General features: G+C 39.1%; 2 protein-coding genes across 4 annotated transcripts in view; one reads left to right on the top strand and one right to left on the bottom strand.

Annotated features, from left to right (window-relative positions):
• pcnx2 (pecanex 2) overlaps positions 1–1,424 on the top strand; it is a 33,298-nt gene extending 31,874 nt beyond the window's left edge. For both annotated transcript variants that reach the window (XM_044214923.1, XM_044214924.1), the window contains exons 39-40: positions 29–205; positions 1,003–1,424. In XM_044214923.1, the coding sequence (XP_044070858.1) occupies positions 29–205; positions 1,003–1,176 (351 nt within the window). In that variant the 3' untranslated portion in view covers positions 1,177–1,424. The remainder of the gene's footprint in view (positions 1–28; positions 206–1,002) is intronic.
• Positions 1,425–2,836: 1,412 nt separating this feature from the next.
• Positions 2,837–25,460, bottom strand: rgs17 (regulator of G protein signaling 17). 2 transcript variants are annotated; one of them, XM_044214623.1, is made up of 7 exons: positions 25,237–25,460; positions 22,367–22,449; positions 22,059–22,298; positions 16,371–16,501; positions 12,347–12,421; positions 11,994–12,225; positions 2,837–11,445 (listed from the first exon to the last, which is right to left on the bottom strand). In XM_044214623.1, the coding sequence occupies exons 3-7, from the start codon at positions 22,059–22,061 to the stop codon at positions 11,257–11,259; spliced, it is 630 nt and encodes a 209-aa protein (XP_044070558.1). In that variant the 5' UTR covers positions 22,062–22,298; positions 22,367–22,449; positions 25,237–25,460; the 3' UTR covers positions 2,837–11,256. The 2 variants fall into 2 exon arrangements, with proteins under 2 accessions (XP_044070558.1, XP_044070557.1); XM_044214622.1 differs by having other exon boundaries at positions 22,059–22,267.
• Between the last annotated feature and the right edge of the window lie 252 nt (positions 25,461–25,712).

Here is a 25,712-nt window from a genome sequence, read left to right as displayed (position 1 = left end):
GTTCTTCCTTTGTGGTGCCTTTCCCCAGGTCTCCTCATCTTCGTCCACTCTCAGCTTGCTGTTTGGGAAGCGTAGTTTCTCCAGTGGCCTGGTTATCTCTGGGCTGTCCGCTGCTGAAGGGGGCAACACCACCGATACACAGTCCTCGTCCAGTGTCAACATCGCCATGGGGCCCTCACACAGGTCCAGCAGCAGGGCCACCCAGGTAGGGAACAAATCAACAGGTAGACATGCAAAGTCCCTGCCTCTTTATACACAGTGCTGTCTGAGGGATGCAGCCTCCTCATATAGAATTTGGTCCTCTCATTACAACATGGCCTTCACCCAGGCCAGCAGTAAGATATAAAGAACAACAACAAGTTTACATTATACATTTATAAACAATTGTCATGTAAGAATTCAATTTAAAGGCACATTTAAGGGGTCCATGAAATGAAAACTATACTTTTCCTGTTCCCTTACTTTTTATGGAAAACAGCTTTCTGATTTTGGTGAATTTTTCTAGCACCACCCTCAAAAGCCCCTAAAAATTAATCATTAAAAACAAAAAACTACCTCTTGACCACCCATTTGGTCCATGACAAGGTTTCTAAAAAGCTAATAGCTTGACTTTGAATGGAGCTAGACTCCTAATCTTTTTAACCATTAAAGGAATAATTCGACATTTTGGGAACTATGCTGTTATTGTTCCATCGAACACTTTTAATTGTGAGGTGTAATCAATGTTGCAGCCTCGAGGGGGCCACTGGTCGGGCTTCAGACTTTAAAGTCTTGTCAATTTCAGACATGTCACATGGCACCTGTTATCTCATCGTCTGAAGATTTGAGCGGTAAAATTTGTTATAAAACTGAGAGGATAACATACAACATAACATCTTCCCAAATTTTTGACTTAGGATGCAAAATGGTGTATGTACAGTACTGGCTATAAACAGATTATTATTCTAATGTACCTCTGATATGCCTGTTCCTTTGCCTCCTCTCTCTTCCTCTCTTTCTCAGTGGACATCAGAACCATATGAGAGTATAGACGCAACCTATTCCAACACCGCCATCACAGTGAAAGATGGCATGCAGTCAGGTGACCGAGGCTGCAGCCAAGGATTAGACAAAACCCAGGAGGACTCAGCATCTGTCTCAACAGCTCCGGAGGCGGCTGATCAAAAGACTGTCTGAGAGAGACAGAGCTCACACACACACACATGCGAGAGTGCCCATACACATGCCTATATACAGAGAGGACTGTATGAAAAGTTACACATATACACATACATACAGAGGATTGTATGAAAGAGCAGCCGTGCACACCAACCTGCCTCCTCTCCTGTCCTCAGCATGTGGTCTCACCCTGTTGTCTGAATGTAAACAAGTCTGAAAACATGATCTTGGATCCGGTTGATGAAATAAAGACGTTTTTAAATGAGGCTGCCTCTTTCTACCTCTCGTTATGTCACCTATAATTAAGAGGTTTTATTTAAATGTGTGTGTTGTGATGGAACAGTCATATTTATGTTGGGAGGATGCCTTATTGTTTCTGGACAATTTGGGGTTCATCAAGGCATCATAGAAGACGTTTTGCCTGTGTGGTTTTACCCACTTTGCAAAAATACCAAACATCCCCATTTCTTAGTTTGTTTTGAAGATTTGAGATTTGAACATTTCACTTTTATATCATGCTGTATCATTTCAAAGGATACACAGTAAACCCTCTGATACAGTTTCTGGCAACATCTAACAAATAAAGCTGTATACTGTATGTTTCTACTTTCCAGGAACTTTCCAGGATGCTCCATTTATTGCTTGAGGCCAGCATGTGATCCTTGAGACCTTTTGGCCTGCAGTCAGCATCACCTCCTCTAAACACTTCTCCCTAAGACAAAGGAAACTCTTGAGGAATACTTGACAGTAGATACTTGTGATGAATAGTTTTACACTGTAGCCAACTTAATCTGAAAAAAATAATCATACTGGTTTTGGCCCTGAACTTGTAACACATTAAGTCACTTAATGCCCACTATTATCAACAAAATTTCTTATTATCATTTCTCAAATGTTTGCTAACAAGATTAAGAGTCTACAGCCATGCTAACAGCTCTGTCAGGTTTTACTTAGACACAGCATTGCTTTGAGCCAAATGCTAACGTCAGAATGCTAACATGCTCAGAATGACAATGCTGATGCAACATTAGCCATTAGTACAAAACACAAAGTACAGCTGATGATGATGGGAATGTCTTTAGTTTTACAGGTATTTGGTCATAAACCAAAGTATTGGACAAATGAAAAAAATTGACCTGATGATGGAGCTAGATGAAAAGTTAAGATAAAAGTTAGTACAATTCATCCTGAGGGAACCATGAATGTCTGTACCAAATTTAATGTCAATCCATCTAATATTTCCTGAGACATTTCACTAAAAACCAGAAAAGTCAACCTCATGCCACTAGTATATATAATTTGGGAAGCATGAATGTCTGTGATCATCAAAGTCATTAGGATTCATCCTCTGGGGAACATGAATGTATGTCAAAATTACCTGGCAATCCCCCCCATAGCTGTTGAGATATTTCTGTCTGGACCAAAGTGGTGGACCGACTGAATGACAGACATTGCCCTCCCTAGAGCTACACCGCTAGTTTTTCATAGCGTTAAACTATTTTTGGCTGATAAAAATGCTGAGGAAATGTGGAAACCTTTTTATTGTGTTTAAGTGTTTAATGAACAAATAATGCAGCCTCACAGTACAATGTTAACCAAAACTGTGTACAGAATCTGCAGGTTGTATCTGCTGGTTATCTCCCACACATCCAGTCAAAGAAAGACAGTCACACTTGGCAAAAATCTATTAAGTATTTATTGTAAGTTGTTACATTAGATTTCTCTCTCTAGCAGCACTATTTAAATTACAGATATTCAAGGGCAGTTACCATAGATTGGAGTTTTCTCTTAATGCGACATGTCATCGTGTAAACAAAGACAGAGACTGAACCGTAGATTAAAATGTACCACAACTGAAGACACTGTTAACGTGATGGTAACTCGTGTGAAGTTAAACAATTTTTGTGTCTTTTGAGCTAAAAGAAAAAAAAACAATGACTAAAATAAACCTGTTAAAATAAATTAAAACAGTACAAAACAAATTAAAATAGTGAACAGATTTGTGTGACAGTTACAATTTCCATTGGATCTGATATGGTTGCTTGTAATCCACATCAGTCACACTTCAAAATCTTCAGTGCTTGTTTACAAAGTCTTTAGGTCTGTTGGTTAAATATACATATATATATATATATATATATATATATATATATATATGGATGATTCAAAGAGATGACACAAACCCACAACAGCAACATAAAAAGACAAATAAAATGTGTATTCTTAAGGAACAATTTGAGTCCAACAGAACATGTGATTTTATATTCCAGCAATTCCTTTGACCCCTTTACATTGAAACAAAAGGTAGATTAGAATTTTGGCACATACTATCCACCAAAGAAGCATTGTTGTACTTACTGGGACAGTTGCTTTGACGACTGCGTCAGGCAAACTCAACCTTGTTTTTCCTTCTTTTTTTAAAACTTTTACATTTCAACTATTTAAAAAAAAAAATCTATTTATTTTAAAGGAACAGTTTGACATTTGGGAAATACGCTTATTTGCTTGCCAAGAGTTAGATGAGGACACTGGTACCACTCTCATGTTTGTATGATAAATATGAAGCTTTATTGAGCAGTAATGGAATAGTCTGACACATTGTCCCCCGTAAAACAATAAATTGTTGTTTTTACACTTTTTTTTTTTTACACGTTAAACAAACACCTTCACCCTGTTAGTCTTAGCTAGCTAATTCTAACTCTTGGCAAGAAAGTGTATTTCTGAAAAACTATTTCTTTAACATCTCTCCACACCCATCACATTTTAACTACAGTTTTACAGCTACTGTAAATTTGTTAACCAAGTTGAGTCTTTAAGAAAAAAGCTACATTTTCTAAACTATACTAGGGTGTAAATATTTCTTTAATCTTGATTCTACTGTCCTCGGTAAAAACAGTCAGTCACATCTGTATTGTAGGCCACTATCATGCAGAGAATTGCCAATACCAACATACTTAAATGTTTCTCACAATGTACAAATTCCCTAATGCTCAGTGCTGTTAAATTTGTGTCAGCTCTGTCTTAAAAGTTCTGATTTACATCCCTGTAAGGTGAGGCTAGATGAGACGAATCCCTCCTGTGCTTTTCTACAACACAGGATGGTGTTTCGTCAAAGTTGGACTAATAACATGGAAATGTCTTTTCAATGCTACAGCTGAGGGATTCCTGCATCTCAGGGCGCTTTAGACAGCAACTGCTGAGCAAGACTGGTGATCACTTTCCTTTGATAAAATTCAAAGTCATGATGGAAAGCAATCAGATCCTTCGGCAGCAAGACCCTGAAGGTTAGGGAAAACTCTGAGATGTTCGAGGAAGTTGTACGAACTCATGAGCTCACTCTTACTGGCTGTTTGAAACTCAACTGTCATCTTCTCATCTCTGCATTTTAAATCTGAAAACTAGAGGTCACATTTGTGTTGTGTGGCAAGATAAGGCTCTGCAAGAGAAATAAATTTCACTCCACACTGCCTTGTTGACCATTAGTGACCACAAAGATAAAGTTTCACCTGCCTTGATGTAAATAAAACAGTCAGGATCTCAGTCATCATCAAAAGTTATCAAGCAACCAGTGAAAAATAGTGAAAAGTTGAGCTTGACTGATTAAAAAGCCCACTACACTAGCACTGTCCTGGTAAAATTGCTCTGCAAGTCATGCATGTGGAAATAACCAACCATAGTCTATATTTGTTAATACAAAGAGGGTCATTTAGTGATTCTGGCAATTCATAAGACACTCAAAACAAGAATTAAGAACCCATAACTGTCAATATTAGTGAAACATATTAGAAGAAAAATATGAACCTCTCAAAAGAGTTTCTGATATTTTTAATTGTCTGCATACTGCAGTACTTGAATACATACTCATACAGTATCGTTTATAGCAAATAACTGAATTATTTCATTTATTTAGCAAATAGCATGCTGAATAGAAAAAATGTCACTTTTTTTAATCGCCTAAAGTGACAGTAAAATTCTTTATATTTTCACCTGCGGATCATCTCTCGATGACTATGATCTATCTACAAAGGCATGACAAAAACCAAGAGGCTTAGGCATCTAAATCAATAAAGAGAAAAGTGATTGCCTAAAACTGTTGAAAACCAACTTCAACCAGTACCTGCACAAACATAATCTCTTTCCCAAAGTAGCACAAACACCTCTGGAAGAGGTACAAAAGAGACAATATGAGGGTGTCAGTATTCATGTAGGAGGAACAAACACCAGTGAGATTTTTGCTGTAAAACGGGGCCGTCTCTGCTCTAACTGCTATTAACAGTGTTGGATGTGTGATTTTACAGAGAGAGGAAGTGAGAGCCCGAGAGAGAAAGTGAGAGAGACAGAGAAAGAGAGACAGAAAGAGATCTTGAGGTCTGTTGTGAAGCATAAAGAGGCACCAAATCCAACTGAGAGAACACACAAAGCAGGTTTCAAACCAGCATCAGTCGATAAACCTGTCTTTTCTTTAGCCATGATGCACTGTGAGGAATTGTGGGGAAAATCTATACAACATCAACCCTCTTATTCTCATTTTCATTTCGGTTCAGGAGCTAAATTTTCTGTACAAATAAAGACTTAAAAAATAAATTATTAGACCTGAATCAAACCTCAACTCAAAGCTAAAAGTGGCTCATGAGAGCTGAGTGAATGGTCTTGTAAGTAAAGTATTGACGTTTCTTAAATCTTGCATTAGTGGAGTATTAAAAAAACAGAAAATCCACTTCTGCTGGTGTCTTCCGCAGCAACGCTACTGTATTAACACAGTGATAATCTGACTAGATGTGGCTACAAAAAGAACAAAGTTGAAGAATAGAAAAATAAGTCGCTGTTGTTTGCTGATGACATGGTGCTGCACTAATTTCATTACAAATTCACAATAGCTGTGCAGTGTCCACTGACAAACAACAAAAAGATCATCATGATAAAATATTAATTATTTCATGGCAAGTGGAATTTTTTTATTTATTAATGAATTACTGGTTATAAGATGTGACTTACGTATGGACAGTGCACATCACAAAGGCAGATACCATTAATAACTCAGCTTGTTTCCAGGTTTGCTCCGACTCAGCCCTTCAAAGTGAGACTATGTAACTTTTGAATGAAGAGATAATACAGTCCGACTCTTACAAATGAAATGTTGAATTCATAAGCAGTAAAATGCACTTTTGCTCAATTCAATATGCTCAAAGGTCTTGGTGTTTCAGCCTTACGTGGTCTGGTGTGACCACTAGCTTGTGGTGGCTAATGCTAGCTAACTTTACACAAATCTCGCTGTGTAAATGACATTACTGCATCAGTTTGCTGAGTTTATGACTTGACTCTTTTCTACTTTTATATGTTTTATCATTTGCCCTTATCCCCTTAACTGTCCCATGTGGCAACAAAGGCCTTTGTTTAGCAAAATTTACATAGTCTTGCTTTAAAAATGACCAAACGTTACAATGAAAAATGACAAGGATGACGAAGTCCTGGGTGGCCCGAATACCTCATTTACTTCCCAGAATACACTTAAATAAAGTTTTCCCCTCACTTAGGAAATACTGCACAGGGTCAGCTACTAGTGTTGTAGCCTGAGTAATGAGAGTTTTCTTCAGTCATTCAACCTCTCAGTCAGTCGCTTAACCGTCACTTGAATTCCAGTCGTCTATATCATCTTACCAAGACTCCAGCACACAGCCACATGATGTCAGACAACAACACATTTATTTGTTTTCAGCAAGGTTTCTTTTTTATCATCACGAAGGCATATACTATTTTCTCTGTATATTACTTGTTATATATCTATATCTATACATATATCTATATCTATATATAGATATAGATATAGATATATATATATATAATATTTATATAGAAACAAAAATAAGCGTACATTTTTGCTGAATAAGATTGAAGAATATCAGCAAAGGGCAATGTAAACCATGGTCCATCTAAAACAGGTGAAAGGTTCGGTAGTTCACCCTTTCCCAACTCACCCACAGTAACAGATTTGCATAGGCAAAAATGGGATTAGCCCTTAGACAGTGGATTCCTGAATTCTTTACAGAGATGCAAAATCTAGTTCAGCTCAACAGAATTTAAAACAAACATACATACAAACAAAAAAATAATGTCGACTAGGCCAAACTCTCTTTAACCCCTCTGGTGATATACATAGTCATTTTTCTGTGCACATTTTTGTTTACAGTGTTAGGCTTCAAGTAGATCTAAAAACAACTTGTACATAGACAACTAGATGTGAAATAAATTAACCAACATGAGAGGTAGTGAAAAGCCTACAGAGACGTTTGTTGTTGTTTTTTTAATACAAAGGAAAAAAAAAAACGTGTCAGTAAGGCCAAAGCTTCGCAAACCTCCTCCACCCTATCTGGACACTTCAGCTCTCAACCTTTTTTTCAGTCAATAATACCACAGCCACGTTTCAAAAGCCCACTCAATTGGTATCCATGGAAATTTAAAAGACAAAAATCTAAGCTCAGCGTTGACACTACATCACTTCACATCATCATCATTGATTGTAAAATCCACATTTGAAATGCAGTTATTAAAAATAAACAACCGTGTACTTTTCCCCACTGTGTAAAAGTCACAATAAATTAAGAGGAAAGGACATAAGCAGAAAACCTGGGCTTCTGCTCTGTCTGTCCTCCCTGTAAAACACTGTTACCTGGGTTTCTGCTGTGTCTGTCCTCCCAGTAAACCCTGTAAAGTGCTAACATTGTTAACACAGGGCAGAGTCTCATGCCAGCCATAAACCTGCTGGCTTCTCTGCTCACACTGGGGACAGTTAGCTCCCCACTGTTACGTGTATTTAATAAGGTACACACATCTCACAATTTATAAATGTAAACTTGGTTTAATTGCACCATGATTTCATTATCTGGTTCTTGGTGAAACATTCTCGTGTTAATTACTGTATAGACTCAGCGACAAAGGAAACATAGCTGTACTGTGCAGAAGAGGGATTTGTCTGCAAGAGAGCTTTGTGAGTGACAGGCATTCTTCTACTGAGTCAAAAAGTTACAGAGTTGTCCAAATACAATGTCTAAAATGCTTATATTTCCTGCAAATGAAAACTGCTCCAAGGAGTAATCCATCCAAAATTGATCCTTCAGTATCAGAATTGGTTAATTACTCTGTATTCCTCTGCTTCTGATCAAATGAGCGCATGCATGCACAGCTCTTTATTAAAGCAGCTAAGCGACATCAGTCAAGTCCTTATGGGTGTTAATGTAGTCTGCATGTGAGTCCTGTATTGCCAAAGGTCAAATATAGTATATTTTCAATAAGGAACATTGCAAAACTGTTTGGTGATGATTGGTTTAGACTTGCCTTCTTGACTTTACAGTGTGGATTTATAACCAATATTTCAAGACTGAAAGCTTCTGTAGTAATATGATAGCATGGTTTTGAACTGGCAGCTTCATCCAGTTAGCTTTTTTATCACTGCAAGTGAAAATAAGTCTAGAGGAAAACTCAAAATCCCATGATTCCATTGACTCTTTTCCATTCAGGCTCTAGCAGAGGACCTCTTTTTTTTTAAATATAAACTGAATTATCTGTTTCCTTATTTTGTTCCTCTAGTAAAACTTGCTAACTAGAGGCAGACAGTTTCTTGAACAATCCAACAGTGGCATTAAAATATTTTGAGAACCCTGAAAGGTGTCGTGGTTAGTAATTTATAAGATAACCTTCTGACATTTCAAAACCAATCTAACACAGTGTGATACAGCTTCAAATAGACTCCAATATATATTCACTTACTACATCCAATTGCACTTGAATAGTCTGCTAGACATCCTGTATGCTTAAATTTAATCTAGACCAAACTTGGCACGTGAACTTCAGGTAGTTAAAGGAGGTGGCAACATGGATGTCTACATTTATCAGTGAGGAGTGGCACTGTTTCATTGACACTTTAAGACTGCACTAACCACCTAACCAAGAGGTCTGCTATCCATCATGTGACATAATCAATATACTTGGAGGCCCAGTTAATAAAAAAAGAAGAAGCATATACTGCACTCATGCACTTTCTACTGCACATCCACAGGCCAGGAACAAAGTTCATGTTCAAATGTTCACATCATAAAAAACAAAATGTCCTTTTATATACTAAAAATGTTAGTGGGACATTTGGCAAGACCTCCTTAATTTTTTTTTTCCAAAAAAAATCTGTTAAGTGTGTAACTACCATACACACACATTATCATCACATGCTGTCAAAGTCAGATTAGAAAAACAAATCAGAGTGTGTGAGGGCTGGCAGTGGGATGGAGAGTTAGCATGGCTAGCACAAGCATGCTAACTGCTTGCCTACAGCATGCTGAAACCTAGCTAGCCTTGTTGAAAGGGCTAGAATGTAGCATGACTATGCAAACTTCTTTGCTAGCCCGGTACAGTAGCATGTTAGCATTATTATACCAACCCTCTTCACTAGCTCTGGTAAAAAATGAGTGATCAGTAGCTAACTGAAGGAATACCATACACTCTGCCAGCTTCATCTGCTGGAGAAACAGACATGCACCGGATTGACTGAGACTCTACAGCCTGGTGACAAGCCACATCTAATATCTCTTCACAGCATCTTTGACATCATGTTTGGCACCCGGGTCAAGTATCTGCAGCGTGATATTGGACGTCCAACTCCAGGGACTGTCATGTTACGTACAGCATCTAAAGCTAAAGCCTTATAGACAAAGGCCAGGGCTCAATAACCCTTTCAATTACATAAGTGCCTGCAGCATCTGCTTATGTTCTCCAAGCAGAAGCACCTTTCCATAACGCTAAATTCGTTGTTAAACACTAGAAGGAAAACCATCTTTTTCTGCTCAAGAATTTCTAAATGTAGATGACTATTTGGAGTCAATGTGGGTTTGTTTTTGTTTTCTCCAGCGGTGTTTTTTCCCCACATTGGGCACCTGTGCTTGTCAGGCTGTGATGGTCTGAGTTGGAGGGAAGAGGAGGGGAAAAAGATGGGAGGTAGGGATCGTTGGACAAACTGTGGTTGCTTTCCAGAAAAATTCCAGCAGCGCTTGTGCTGCCTTTTCTTACATGTAAAGGCATTGTGATTTTCTCAGTGGAGAGATTTTTTGTTTAAAGTTCATGAGTAATAGTAATACATGTAGCTGCCCAACCACAATTCTAGCCCTTACTTCTCCCAGTTAAAGAATCCTAAAGAAGGAAAGTCCTTGGACGGATGGATGGATGGACAGGTGGATGGATGGATGGGTAGATGGGTAGTTGCTGCCTTTGCTGCAGAAGCCATCAAATCTCCTCAATAAAAAAACTGCAGTAAGCTTTAAATTGGCAGAAGTGTACTTTTTCCCTTCACTGAACATAGACAGCCAGACAGAGAGACTCAATATTCAAAAACGGTTGCAGTCCACGGCTTACATCGTCAAGCTACTGTAGAGAGAGAGAGAGAGTTGCATGTAAAGCCAGTGCTTCTACTGGTTAAATGGGCACAGACGCCCCAACTCCCATCAACAACTAGGTGTCATGTTTGGACAGTAAAGAAATTAATAACAAAACTAAATTAAACACATCTGAGGAAAGGGACAGAATTAGAAAAACAAAAAAATATGAAAGAGAGTGAGTAAAGTTAGAGAATATTAAAGTGAGGGTAGAAAGCATGAGGTCTAAATATTACAGTACAGGAACAGTTGGCTTGTCCTTTTTGTCTCTCTCTCTCTGTTTCTGTCCCCACCGCCTGAGGAGTCCTTGTCCACAGTTAACCAACAGCCGGCCATCCGGTTGGCCACTTCAACCGATAGCTGACACGTGGGTTGGCCAGTCAACCATAACAAACAGCATAAATTGCTAACAAAACAATCACTGGCCAGCATTAATGGTCTTAAATTGACCAATAACCAACCAGCAAAGGCCGACCTGGCTCCAGTGAAGAACTGGATATAAACTGCTTAAAAAATATAAATAAAAAAAAAAAACAACCAGCTATCTTGGATGTCATTCAGTCTTTTCAATCAAAAAAGAGGGAGAGATTTTCCAAACCCGACTTCTGGCACCATAGTAGTATTTGAAGTTTAAGTAGTAGTCTTGTTGGCGTACGATGGCGATGAGGGAGGGTGGAGGGGTCTAGGTGTCGAGGCAGGTGCGCCTCCTGTTGGCCAGGAGGTCTCTGTAAACGGAAGAGTTGAGGAAACGGGGGTAGGAGTCACGATGCATCAGGGTGTAGATCTGGAACTGGGCCTCCTCGTACATCAGGTTGCTGGGCTCCGCCAGGGTCTGGTTTATTCCTTCTCTGACCCGCGAGTCCAGACTCACCTGGGGTAAGGAAAACAAATTTGATTTAGAAACCACGGTGGCTTTTTAAGTGGTTTGTAGAGTACCAGCGGCTTTATTCAGACATTACACAGACTCCACAGGAAGATGTGCCAAACATTAACAGTTAAATTTGATTAAGCTGGCAACAACCTGGCAGATGACTATTTGGGTTCTTAACAAGAATAAGATTCTACAGCCTCGCTGGTGGCTTTGTGAGGTTGTACTTAAGCACAGCGGACATGAATGTCTCAGACATCTCACTCAAAACCTCAAATGTCAACCTCATGGTGGCACTAGAAGACAAGTCAGGGCATCACCAAAGTCATTAAGATTCATTATCTGAGGACTATGAATGTCTGTACTAAATTTCACAGCAATCCATCCAACAGCTGCTGATATATTGGACCAAAATAGTGGACAGGCTGACACTGCCATCCCTAAAGCCACGCTGCTAGCATGGCTAAAAACTGGCTGCTATCTTTGAGTATTTTGTGAAAGTGCAAGGTCTTGATTTCATGTGATTTGGTCATGTCACACACAGCCGGTACCTCTTTGGGTGATAATATGGACACGTAGTCTTCGTATATGATCCTGGCCTTCTCCTCCACCACTGAGGGATCCGTCTCCTTTTTCAGCTCTTCGCAGGCCAACCAGAAAAGTAGGTTGTCCTCGCTGTACTCCGAGCGCAGGAATTCCTGGAAGACCTCCCGGCCCTTCAACGAGCGCAGCATCATCTCAAAGCTTCGTGACCACGACAGCAACTCCTCTAGACTGGGGTGTCTACAGTCAGACATAAAAAATAAATGAAGCCATGCATGTGTGTGAGATTGACGGAGGCACACAAACACGCAATCATACTGACACAAACATGCAAGACTGGAGGGATGATGGATGGACTTACTGTTCTTCTGCAGCTTCAATACTGTCCATCTTGGTGCATGTCTGTCGTTCACTCCTCTCTATCCTGTCTTCATTCCTGGATTGGAGACAAGAAATGATTATGTTTGCCAAAACAAAAGACTGGACATGTTCTTGGTAGTTTAAACGGATACGTTTAAGATCATTCATTTTCATCCACTTTTATTTACATATTTGACATAAAGGTTGTTGTTTATGTAGGCTTAAGGCTGCGGCAAGACACTGATTATGATCAATAACAGAAGAAAGAAAAACTATATCCAAAAAACTTCATTTCTCCTCTCACTAGGGATATCCAGAGCTAATCAAGATCAGTATCAGGGCTGATTGAGTTTGTCTATTGTTCCATGGGTACACCAGCTGTGAAAATACCCAGATCCACACTGTTAAAACCCTGGAATCACTTCATAATGCAGAGCATCGTGAGCAAGTGAACCACGGAGCCAAACGAACAAATAAATGTCAGCCAGGAGTTTCAATTAATTATATCTACACTGACAGCATGCACCAGTGACTGTCAGCAAGCATAGCCACTTTGGGTTAATAAACACTTTATATATTCTGGCGTTCCAGCATTTTACACTGTCTAAAGCTTCTTAACTTCACTCTCCATTGATATCATTCAAAATACTACAGGGTAACATACAAAATGCCAATGGAGACCATTAAAATAAGGCTGGGATGCAGGCCACATTTACTGTATGTGGAGCTATTCAGCAGTAGATTAGTTTTTTAATGTAGGTTTACATTAAGCTAAATTTGCGCTGTGCAGCTGCACATTGTAGAATAACATATATAAGGGAGATATGTGATATAAATACAGAATCCAGTATCACCAGATACTGAAAAGGATCAGGATGCAGAGATGGACAGAAATGTTGTAACAGATGAAAACAAAGAAATTCCCTCAAAACTAGAAATAACAGATATTTTTTATAGATGTTACATGTTTCAACTGAATTTTTTTGTTACCATTATTTTATTGCATATTACCCCCTAATAATATGCATTCATATGCACATCACCTATGCTAGTAAAGCAGTCTTTGGTTAAATATACCGATTTTACAAATGAAGTTCAGGCTACTCATAATAGTATGTATAATGTCTTCTGTGGCTCTGGAGGAGCTTTTCAAAGTCTGAGAAAATTACTCAACATCACGCTGTTGAGTTGCATTATGGGGATATGTAATGTAATGTAAATGTAATCCAATATTTTTGGAGTTTGACCCATACTAAAGACTAAAAGTGAGGATATCCCGGCCTTTGCTGCTTCAATTTTGACCATTCTTTTTAAAATTGGTCACTTGCAAGTCCCCCAACTTTATGAAAGTACAATACTAAATTGTTGGAATACCCCTTGAAATTGTTCATCACCATATGCAGCCTGTCATGCGGGGCTCAATTCAGCAATATTTAATAAGGGGTCACAACCCAAAAAGGTTTTGATCCACATGCACTAATCTCTCCGTTCTAGAGCTGAAATGTAACAATGAAAGTATTTGTTAGTTGCAGCTTTACTCGCAATGGGAAGCATCAGTGTAAGCTTCAACCAACAAAATTAATCTACAGTAACCGTTGCCATATTCAAAGTCGATAAAACAACAAAGCTTCAGTTAAAGCCTTTATGTAAACACGGTAGCCTCTCTGTCTGTCGTAGCTCAGTCACACTTGCCGAGTCCACAATGCAACACACACTGAGCTGTCTATTTATGTCCCGCCATGAAGGATCTTTCCTTCCTCTTGCTGTCTGAAAGTCCCCATTGTGTGGCAGTAATGGGCTAAGCTAGCCGCAGCCCCCCGGCGCCCTCACAATACAGCTAAATATACAGGCTGTTCTTCACAGCTGTTTTGCATGTGATGTGTGGATGGAAATAGAAGGCAGCCCAACTAGATAAGGGCCTTGTGTGAAGGGGGGGGGGGTTAGAAAGTAGAGAAAAAACAGAGAAGAGAGAAAGAGAGGATGGATAAAAAAACTAAATGTAACAGTATGTCATGACCCATTAACACTTTTGTACACACTCACCCTCCGTCTCTAAAACGTCACCACAGCGGCAGACAAAATCTACTGTGACTCACACTCACACAGATCTCAAACCACTCGACATGACAGTAAAAGTAAATGTGACACAGAAAACATTGATTTACAAGACAAATTATCCTTCCCAACTGTAACACCAAAATAAATAAATATATAGGGTACTAAAGACAATATTCTAAGGCTCATTCTGGAGATCTGACACCAGCAATTAATTGAAAAACACACAGCAGAGTAACAGAGCACTCACTACGGGCCCAGTCCACAAGCTGCCACCACTTCAGATGAAGTGGTGTGAAAGAAGCAGCACATTCACCATTCACTGCCTGAAAACAATGTTTCATTCACTCCTCTCTCCCGGAAAGACTGCAGCCACAGTGGGGCAGCTGTAGGAGCCACACAGCAGCTACTGGTTTTGGTGCCTTGCTCAGGGGCAGTGTGGTGCAGCAAATCTTTGTGCAAGTTTCTGACCTACAGTGCAATCAGTAAGTGTATGGGGCACTGACACATTTTTCGTTGGGTGGCTGTGAACTCAACAAGCACATCGGATGAACAAGGTAGGAATTAAAGCTTTTCATTATCAAGTAATCTGCCCGTTATTTTCTCGATTCATCAACAAATCGTTTGGTTTATAAAATGTTACAAATTAAAGAGAAAGAAAGAGAAATTAAAATAAACTTAAATAAAAGTCATCGTATTTATCATTTAGTTGCAAAAACCTTTTATACATTGACTGCCTGAAGTGTACCACCCATAAATATCACCAGACACCTGACCTGTGCTGCAGTCTTCTTTACTTCTTGCTTGTTTTGGAGGTTTCATGACTGACACCCTTAAAGGAAAAGTTTTCCATTTTGGGAAATAAACTTATTTGCTTTCTTGCAAAAAGGCAGATGAAAAGATTGGTACCACTTTCATGTATGTACGGTAAATATGAAGCAAGAGCCATTGTTTTAACAAAATATGTGATCCACCACAGCTTATGTTGTGTTTTGTTTAGGGAACTCCAACGACTTTTTAGGACTTTTTCCTTATCCAAACCGAGGGCCTATGGACAGAGGAAACCCTTTTAGGCAAATATATATAAATAAAATTGACTGACTTAACATCTGGCTTCATAATTGTTCAACTCTGAAAACTATGAGTTGGTTTGTAGAAAGGTTTACTGGTTCAGGCACCAGCGCTATGTCAGTATAAAGTCTGTATTTTTTCAGTCAAATTTCTAGGGAACTCAACATCAATGTAACATCACAGATTAGGCAACGGGATTAAGGGCAGAACCAACTGTTTGTTGTTTCAGGCACTGGGGTTATTTTTTGTTTCCTAGTACAACTAACACTGTTTAAAAATATCAAGTTGTAGAGTGAATGCTAAGATTCAGTGGCTTTCCCTTTTTTAGCACAATATCAATACAAAAAAAGAATCAAAGAATCAAAAATAAAGAAACTGTACCCATAAATGCAATCTATGTGTCAATGGGCTGTCTAATAATACAATGTTCAAAGGAGCTGTGTACAGGGAATCTCTCTATTTATACTGCAGTTATCAACTGGCAATAGAGTGTAGCAAAATTAACATTAATTTCTATAAAACTGTGGCAGATAACCGCTTGGACTTTTTTCATATTGAAATATTGACTTTTCATTTTTTTTACGCTATGAGAGCAGTGAGAGTGAAACAAAACAGTAACAGCAGCCGGACAGCTAAACAATGCACTGAAACTCACTATAAAGCTCCATGAAGCCGAGGGGAGCTGCAGATTCAGGTGATAATCCTCTGTAGGTTCATCACCTGTCACATTGTTTTCACATTGTCATTTGATACATTATTCTTATAAAAATATCGATTACTACTTTAAGTACAGTATTCTTATCCTGAGACACAGTCTACCCGAAAACCAAATGATAAAAAAACTCTGCAGACACAGAGTGTATAGTATAATATAGTATAGTAGTATAGAATTTTCTTACCAGAGACACTTGCAGCAGCCGCACCAGCAGAGGCAACAGGTGTTGGGTCGGGGCTGTCCAGGGGCCTGGGGTGGGGCCTCGATGTGTGCCGCCTGCCTTTTTCTCATCTCCACTCCACTCACACTCCGGGGCTTGACAATGGATACACACAGAAAATAAACACAGTTAACTACACTTCAAATGAATAATAATCAAATTTAGTCCCTATGTTCTTGTGGCTCACCAGCAATATATCTTATTAGAGGGGGGAAAATAAAAGAAACTGAGTGAGTGAGTGAGTGAGTGAGTGAGTGAGTGAGTGAGTGAGTGAGTGAGTGAGTGAGTGAGTGTGTGTGTGTGTGTGTGTGTGTGTGTGTGTGTGTGAGAAAGCGAGATGAAACAAGAGAGAGAGAGAGAGCACTCGAGCAGGACAGAGAAGATTCCCTTCCTTGTACGGTACGAGGGTTTCCGGCATTAAGCCAAGTCTTTCACTTGGCTTTGACAGACACTTCACACACATTTCAATGGGCGCAGACACAGAGAACCAGGGTCTATACATCACGCACACTCATATTAACCCATCCAGCTCTTTCTATATTCATCTTCTGTCTGGCCTGTTGTTGCTTCAGAATGTGTAACATCCTTTGTACAGGCAGGAGATGAGGATTTAAACAGGGATAGACTACAAACACGTAAATAATGTGGTTCTTCTTTTATATAGTGACCCTGTGGTCACACTGAATGTACTGCTGTTGTCTGATGGACTTTGATTTGTTTTAAATGAGACCAGAGCTTCATTCCATTGCAGATACACAGTATTGTGGTTTCTGCTAATGCTTTGATGTTTCTGTTTCTGCACTTAGCTCTTTGTGGTAACACTTTAGTCAACAGTTAGCACGGCTGTGAGGCTGCACTTAGACACAGCTGTGATTTGCACTGAATGTTAACATCAGCATGCTAACATGCTCACAATAACAATGCTAACATGCTGATGTTTAGCAGGTATAATGTTTACCATTTTAGTTTAGCATGCTAACATTTATTAAATTAGACAAAAACACAGCTGAGGCCGATGGGAATGGCATTAGTTTTCCAGGTATTTGATCATAAACCAAAGTATTGGACAATACAAACAGACTGAGGATGGCACTTGATGAAAAGTTAAGGGATCACCAAAGTTATAACAATTCATCCTGAGGGGAAAAAAATGTCTGCACCAGATTTCATGACAATCCATCCAATAATCGTTGGCATATTTTACTCAAAACCCCTCATGATGGCGGTACATCAAAAGTCAGAGGATCACCAAAGTCATTAGGATTCTCATCATCTTCATCTGGGGACCATGAGTGTCCAAATGACCACATTTCATGCCAATCCATCCAGTCTGGATCAAAGTGGTGGACCAAGTGACAGACCAACATTACCATTTGATTGTCGAATCTTCTCAAATGTGATGTTTGACTGCATTTGTGCATGCTGCCTGTTGCCGTAGAAAGAGTTTCCCCTCTGGGATCAATAAGTATTTCTGATTCTGATTCTCCATATTATTGTGAACTGACTGCCTTTGGCTTTAATCGGCTAATCTCACTGTTACCATTTTTCATTGGGACTATTTTCTAATGGATAGTTTTAGCCATTTAGTTTGAGTATGTCATTTTAGGCATTTTGTGGAGTAGAGGTGGTTAACTTAAGAGTTCTTACAAAAAGTTCTATAATGTTATTGAGTGGAAGTCTCAGAGGCCAGTATTGTTCTTCAGCACTAAATGTGCATAGAGAGAAACTATTTGTTCTAATTTTATAAAATCTCACTTTCAGCTGCTCCTTAAATTCAACAAACTTGAGTATGGACTGCGCAGTGTTTGCCAAAACTTTCCTTTTGAACAGTTTAGCAGTTTAAGACTTTCATGAGCCATTTCTCTACCACTGCAGTAACACTTAAGCATGACTTTACCTATCAGGCTCAAGTAACAAAAGTGTGCACCTAACAACTATGTAGTCCCACTCTCTTCTCCCTAAAAGTCTCTGTGGACAATCCTGTGCCAGTCATCACCTGGGGTTTTTCCTGGCCTTTGGAAAGGCTTTGAAGGTGAATGTGCCAGTGGCTTCAGCCTTGCAGGTAGAAGAGGTGTGAAGAGCCACTTTAACATCACACAACAGCCTTGATAGGCAAACAATGCTTTTCAACCCTTTAGGGCTACTCTAATAAAATAAACTAAAAATAAAAATAACTCATTCTAATGCCTGAGATAATAACATACAGTAGAGTCTAGTAATTTTTCATATTCCTCCAAGCAGAAGATAATAACTCTTGGTGGGTTTCTTATGAGTTAAATAGGCCGGGAAACCGTAATCCCACTGTGCAGTAAGCTTAAACTATAACAGCTCTCTCACAGATAGTCCAACGGCCAAAATCTACACCACGAAACACTACGAAGATAAGATAAGAAGAGGATGCCATGTCAGAACTAATTCTTCTTTTGTTACCCGATAGGAGAGATAATCATGAACACAGACTCCACTACACAATTTGGGGTGTTTAAGATTAATTTCACCAAGGGATGTAGTGTGAAAAATACACTAATTAATTGCAGTCTTGTAGTCTGGGAATCAAAAGTACAATAAATGAAACAGAACTCTTACCTCTAGAGTCATGGTTTGAATTAAATTCCTCATTAAACACTTAAAAATACAAATAAAAATATCTACGCTCCAGTACCAACAGAGGAGCCTTCTCTCTTCTTTCTCGTTCCCTCTACTCTACATACACACGCATGCGATTTACTACAACGATGATACATGGCAGGTAAGGCTGAGACGACCTGCCTGATATGCAAATATCGTCGCCTGGGCAGTGGAGTGGTCATCAGTTATTCAGCGACCAGGCATCATCCGTTGAAAAACAGGCTGCTAGATGCAAACGACAGCGAGGGTACGGCTTTGTTCTAAACCTGGAGAAGGAGGCTGCATTGACATGACATGCAAATATGGAGTGGAAATACAAATACAATGAGATGAGAGGGGGAAAAAAAGAGATGACGAAAAAGAGAGCTACAAGATCCGTCACACATGCATTGGGTTATTAAAGTATTCAGATAACCCCTCTCACCTTTTCCACATTTTATTAATTTAGACATAATTTAAAATTGTTTGAGGAGGAAAACATTTTAACTACCAAAATATAGGATGTCATATCAGCCAAGAACAATCCAATGTATTCATACAATCACCTAGCTCTACTTTGAAGCCTCCATTTTGCTTCACCATCAGGTTATGAGCCGTAAACAAAGTTATAAAAGTGTATTAAAGAGTAACTACACACAGGCCAAAAATCCTATTGTACTGTTTAGCATACATCATGGCAATGCACACTGCTGTTGCGCTGCTATGGGCTACTAGCAGTGTGGCCAGATGTGACTGACAAAAAGCAGCCCAATCACAGCCTAGAACCCACCCAATTCTCACAAAAAGTATCATATATATATGATATATATATATATATATATATATATATATATATATATATATATATATATATATATATTTTTTTTTTTTTTTTTTTTTGAGTGGATCATGCTTTTGTGGAAGTTCTAATATTGGTTTGCTGCTTTTCTACCCAAACCTGCCTCGTCTCATGTTGTAACAGTAAAACACAGTTTGTTTCCTCTCACAGACGAGAAATTAAAGTCTAAAAAGATTGTCTCCCTATCAAAGAAAATATAGGACATGGTGGGTTTTTACTTTTTTTTGAGTACAACCTTTTTGTCTACAGGGCTGAGTATCTAAATGATAGAAGAATGACCATTTAAAATATTATCACAGAGTATTTCCGCCAACTTGTTTGGTTTATCAGCAATATTCCATATCAACTTGATCACAGTAAATAACAGACATTATAGGCAGCAGCATACGAGTCAAGATGTAAAAATATACTTGAATATTATTCAAATACCCTCAAAATCACAAGTTTGCCTCAAAGGCCTTAATCTGTACAACATAAGACACCATCTATTAGCTGAGTATAGTGATGGCTTTTGTTGAAATATCTTTACTCCATACCCTAAAACATCCAGCTGATGAATGAAATAACAGAAGCTTTATAGTATTACTACAATTTAATACTTAATAATAATTATTTTGATAGTCGCCTCTAAAATAGAGGCTAGTTCACTTTGATTTTCTTATTTTAGCAAACATATGGTGTTCTTAACTACTGAATGTTTCATAAATATTCTTCTGATTCATAATTTATGATTTTTTGTTTATTGTTCAGTACAAATAATTAATAAGAGCTCCACTGTGAGGACAGAGAATCTTGTCCACAGGTGTATTTAATAAGATACCGTTTACTAATCGTTACAGAGGCCCTACCATCTATCCTTAGACCTTCAATTCAGATTCGGATAAGGAAAAATCCACAAAAAAACAAAAACCCTTTATGGGGAATACAATAGAAGCACTATAGTGGCTCAACAGTTTTATTCTTATTTAATATCTTTCAACAGATATAAAGATTGTGCTTAATGGCTTGGGTTTTGCTGATATCTTTGTGAACTGTGAGGCTTTACATATTGTAGACAGCTGTGTGCCCGACCAATCATGTCCAATCAATGGACTTCGATGCAGATTCACTTCAAGCAAGTGCTAAGAACTTCTCAAGGATGATCTGAGCAAACAGGATGCATCTATGCTGAATTTGTAATGTCTGAATATGTATGTAAAAAAGGAATTTCTGTATTTAAATTTTAATAAATTGCTTATAAAAGATTTTATAAATGCGTTTTCACTTTGCCATGATGATGATGGCTATTGTTTATAGGCTGATGGGGGGAAAAATCTGATGTGACATCTGAAGTGATACATGAATAAACTACCAGTTCTTTAGATTATCATGATCATACTACTTTCACAAAAAAAGCTTAACTCAAGGTCCACTTACTAGCTTTTTATGGCACTTTCAAATTAATTTGTGGTCTTCCTCAGTGGATGGAGTTTGCTCAGTTTTCAACTTTATAACATCTTCAACAACTGAGCAAACTCCATCCACTGAGGAAGACTGTGAGATGCAGTTGAAAGCTCTTGAAAAAGCTAGTTATTTGACCTTGAGTTATGATAGAGTTGAGTGAACTTTCACAATCAACAGATATAATGAAGAGACAATTTTTCCCATTTTCAACTAGAAGTAAAGTGATATTAAACAGAAAATTGACAAAGTGGGATACACATATGTGCTTCTTTCTCTCTTTTTAACTCAGGAAGTGACTGAGTGGAAAAGAACAAAAGAATAAAAACAATAATGTAATCCCTTCTCTAACAGTGAATGTGAATGAACACAAAATCTTATTAAATTGTACACATTTTGTCAATTTTTAGGCTCAAAAGCTTTCAACTTTAAATAAGTGTGACATCGATGAGCAGCAGAGTTGTAAAAATAGTCCCTCTTTGTTGCAAAGGCGATTTGCGGGGCCGACTATCATAATACAGGATCTGATGGTTGGGCTATATCGGACAAAAGCTCTGGGCTGGAATAACTATGCTAAATGAATGAAACTTTTTTCTTTATCTCGGTCTGAAACATTTTAAACACAAGTGGGCGACTATTACTTCCCTCTCATTCAAACGACTCTCATTCAAATGATGTCAACTTGGAGACTACTACTAATGAAAACAATAAAGCAACACAATAATACTGACAGAAGTCAAACTTACCATGAATTAGTGAGTTCCTAAAAACAGGTCAGACAGAGCAGTCATGGCGTGAGGTAATAGGTTGCTGGACGATAGCAGGCTGGTTGACGGAGTGACTGACTGGTGGACTGTCTGGCTAATGGACTAGCTGTTTGGCTTGCTGGAGATGCAGGACAAGGCGGGGAGCTTCTTTTCACCACAGGGAAGAGAGGCTTCTGCTGTCACCATCCCTGACCGAGGGCACAAAAAGGGACAGGAGAGCTGAGGTGAAACGTAACTACTTCCTGTCCTTGTTTTCTTATTTCACTTGCTCCTTTTGCGTCACTCACCGTCGCTTCCTACGCTGCCTTGGATCTTGGTGAAAGGGTCATTTATGGACTTGAGAGTACAGGGAGCAGTGAAAGTACAGCATCTGAAAAACACACAGGGCAAACAAAAACAGAAGCCTTTCATCCAACCAAGTAAAATAAAGGTGCAGTAATCTATCTTTAGTGACAATGGTGCGGAAATATATCCGCTGCTTACATAATGACATAAGTGCACACAGGCAAATGCTACAGTGAGAGAAAAACCTGATTTTCAGTACATTACATGCTGTATCACTACACACGTAATCTAATATCAGCCAATATTCATTTTTTAACAGAAACACTTTTGATAAGAATCCTATAAATTTGTTTTGTGACCGGAATTGTGACGAATACTGTATATGTAGTGAGCGGGACACCTAAGTGTTGAAAAACATACTTGTCAGTGCTCTCTGGTGGACAGACTATGTAATGGCCACACTGTTTAAGGGCTGAAATGATTAGTTGATTAATCGAGTACTCAATGGTTAATTGTTCTCCACTGTTTCCTGTTCTGTTTTCCATATCTGTGATAAGCTAAGGGATGTGGTCAAAATAAGATGAAATAAACCAAACCAGGAAATGAACAAAATGCAGTAAATGATTGATGATTGCTGTCATCATCATTAAGTTTAGTTTAAACACTCATCATGAAAAGGATTAAGCCCATCATTGGTGCCACAACCCAGCACTCAATCACAGTCAAATGCCATTTGCTGGATTGTGTCCCTGACGGAAACTGACTAAAGGCTACAGAGCTTCCTCGGTTGCTCTCATGCTGCATGTTTTCATACAGGAATTACTGTTCCAACAACTTGCTTACTCATAACAGCAGCTTAGAAGTGTTCACATGTTGACCTCAATACTGGAGACTCTTTATGTTATGAACTATCACTAGTCTGTTGCAACTTAGTGATTAGAATTAGCAAGTAAAAGACAGTGAAGAACAACGGAGTGATACTTAAAATTACGTACTATACAAACTACATTAAACACCTTATGTTGAATTTCATGTATCTTAGTCTATCCAGCTAATTTGTTTTGCCTAAACAAGTGAAAGAGCCTGTAGCACAAATCAAAACTAAGAGTTCACATAGCTTAGCGTAGCTACCATCCCTCCCATGACACAGCACACTGTCTCAGTACTGTTCCACTGTAAAACCATTCCCTTAGTGAGAGAAGCATCAATATCTGCTAACGCCAGTTTAAACTGGTTTGAAAACTAAAGTGTCCCTTGTATTTTAAGTCTATGAAGAATGATTTTGCATAGCTGTGTGCAAAGATAAGGCTTTTGTGTTGTTCTTGTGTGTTCCCAGGAGGAAGATGGCCACACAGTAACTTTAGTAACGTGCTTCCTAAAAAAGACAAGAAGTGTTGGGAATGTTGACGAGCTGGAAGGGCAAATAGAGCAGGGGGGCACCATCCTTATGATGCCTGTCTGTATCACGTCTGGGCTAGAGCTGAAATGATGAATCGATTGACAGAAAAATAAGCGAGATCTATTTTGATAATCAATTAAACGTCAGACAATTTTCAAGCAAAAATGCCACAAAAAAACCCTAGTTATAGCTTCTCAATTGTGAATATTTGCTGCTTTTCTATGCTTTATATCACTGTAAACTGAACATCTTTGGGTTTTGGACTGTTGGTCAGACCAAACAAGACATTTGAAGATGTCACCTTGGATGGGTTTATCACTATTACCTGACATTTTACAGGCTGAACCATAGATCCATTAATCGAGACAATAATCGGCGGATTCATCGATGATGAAAGTAATCGTTATTTGCAGCCCTAGACTGAACCAGAAAACAGTTTTGACAATTTCTGATTACTAAAAGATTAAAATCATGTTATTGATGAAAATAACAAATGTAAATGCAGGTGGGAGTCCACATCACATCACAACCAAATAAGCCCTCTAGCCATGTTAACTCTACAGTTTTAATGAGAACAATCAGGATATCACTCAATGTTTAGGGATCATTTAAGTGTTGCTTAACTCTGCCTCTGTAGACACAAGTACTATAGAGTTTCAATGTTTTAAGTAAACATCTTCAAGTACAATATCACCACCCTACCAGCAAATAACATCAATCTCAAATCAATTGATAAGACAGCTGGTAATCAATGAAACCTCTCTGAATGAAGAGTTAGAGCAGAATGAGATGAATCAGAAAGTCTCCCAGGATGTAGTGGCAGCATCACCTGGGCTCTTCTGACTCAACACACCCATGGGAAACTGCAGTGTGGGTGCTCCCTCAGCTGTGCACTACATGGCCTCTTTCCAGTGCATGACAGTGGAGGAAAAGGGAGTTTAAATAAGTCTAAAGCAGTGGCAAAATGAACTTTAAAGTGAGGGAAGTTGACGAGATAGTTTATGTTGGATTCATAGAGTGTGCTGTCGCAGCACTGGATCTGTTGCATCTGCCTGAAGGCCTGTGCATTTCTTCAGATAAAAAGTAGGCAGGCTCATCGGACCCTGCTCTCTCCCTCTGTGCACTAGCTCTGCTGGCTAGCTGCTGGGCTGGGTGTTATGCATGGTTTCCTGCAGCTTCCCGAACCATCTGAGCTCTGCTGCTGCAGGTCCGACCAGCCGGGAGAGAGATCTCCCTCTCAGCTGACACCACGGAGTGATAACGCAATTAGAGAGAGGGCTGCACAGTGCTGACTGTCGCACCAGAATTTTTCAGAAATCAAACACCACCCACTTTCTACTTGCTAGCTTTAGCCGACAGCTTGAGATCCGCTATCTCTGGCAGCGAGAGGAGGAGGTGGCAGCAGCTAGCGCCGTGCTAACGTCAGCTAGCCAGCCCGTGTGGAGCATTAGCGCAGAATAATCAGCATCTTACCCCTTTCTGTTGGGCTGTCAGTGTCCTAGGGTGATAGGTGTGTAAACGCGATGTTCCGATGCTTATTTAACGACATCGTAAATGGGAATCCTGCGGTGTAATGTCCATCGCCGCTGTTTTTCTGCCATCCGCCCCACTTCAGCACCGAACGCCGCCGAGCCCCTGGATGCACTGCGCAGGCGCGCTGCCACCGCTGCTCTGTGGCTGCAGTCGGTGAGACGATGCACTGCTGAGGCTCCACATACAGTCTATAATGCACAGAGGGTCACATTACATCTCTACTGTACAACAACTAAGCTCCAAAAAAAAACAAAAAAAAAAAACAACAACCCCCAAACAGATTTAGATTTAAAAACTCTGCTGCATTGAGTTTATTCAATAGCAAACATTTCCAAGACACAAATCCATATAAGATCTTAAAATATCGTCTGTCTTGGAGATAGAGAATCACAGTAAGGTGGTAATAAAGCTTAGAC

The sequence above is a fragment of the Siniperca chuatsi genome, linkage group LG11 (genome assembly GCF_020085105.1).
Source record: "Siniperca chuatsi isolate FFG_IHB_CAS linkage group LG11, ASM2008510v1, whole genome shotgun sequence".
Taxonomy (NCBI): Eukaryota; Metazoa; Chordata; class Actinopteri; order Centrarchiformes; family Sinipercidae; genus Siniperca; species Siniperca chuatsi.
The sequence above is the reverse complement of the archived record's forward strand: the minus strand, read 5'-3'. Positions and strand labels throughout refer to the sequence as shown.

Bases quoted from the DNA above. Each gene is read 5' to 3' on its own strand.
- rgs17 (XM_044214623.1), bottom strand. The intron at 12,226-12,346 runs GTAAGTCCATCC...GTCTGACTGTAG, and splicing joins ATTGAAGCTGCAGAAGAACA to ACACCCCAGTCTAGAGGAGT. The intron at 11,446-11,993 runs GTACCGGCTGTG...TCCTTACCCCAG, and splicing joins CCATATTATCACCCAAAGAG to GTGAGTCTGGACTCGCGGGT.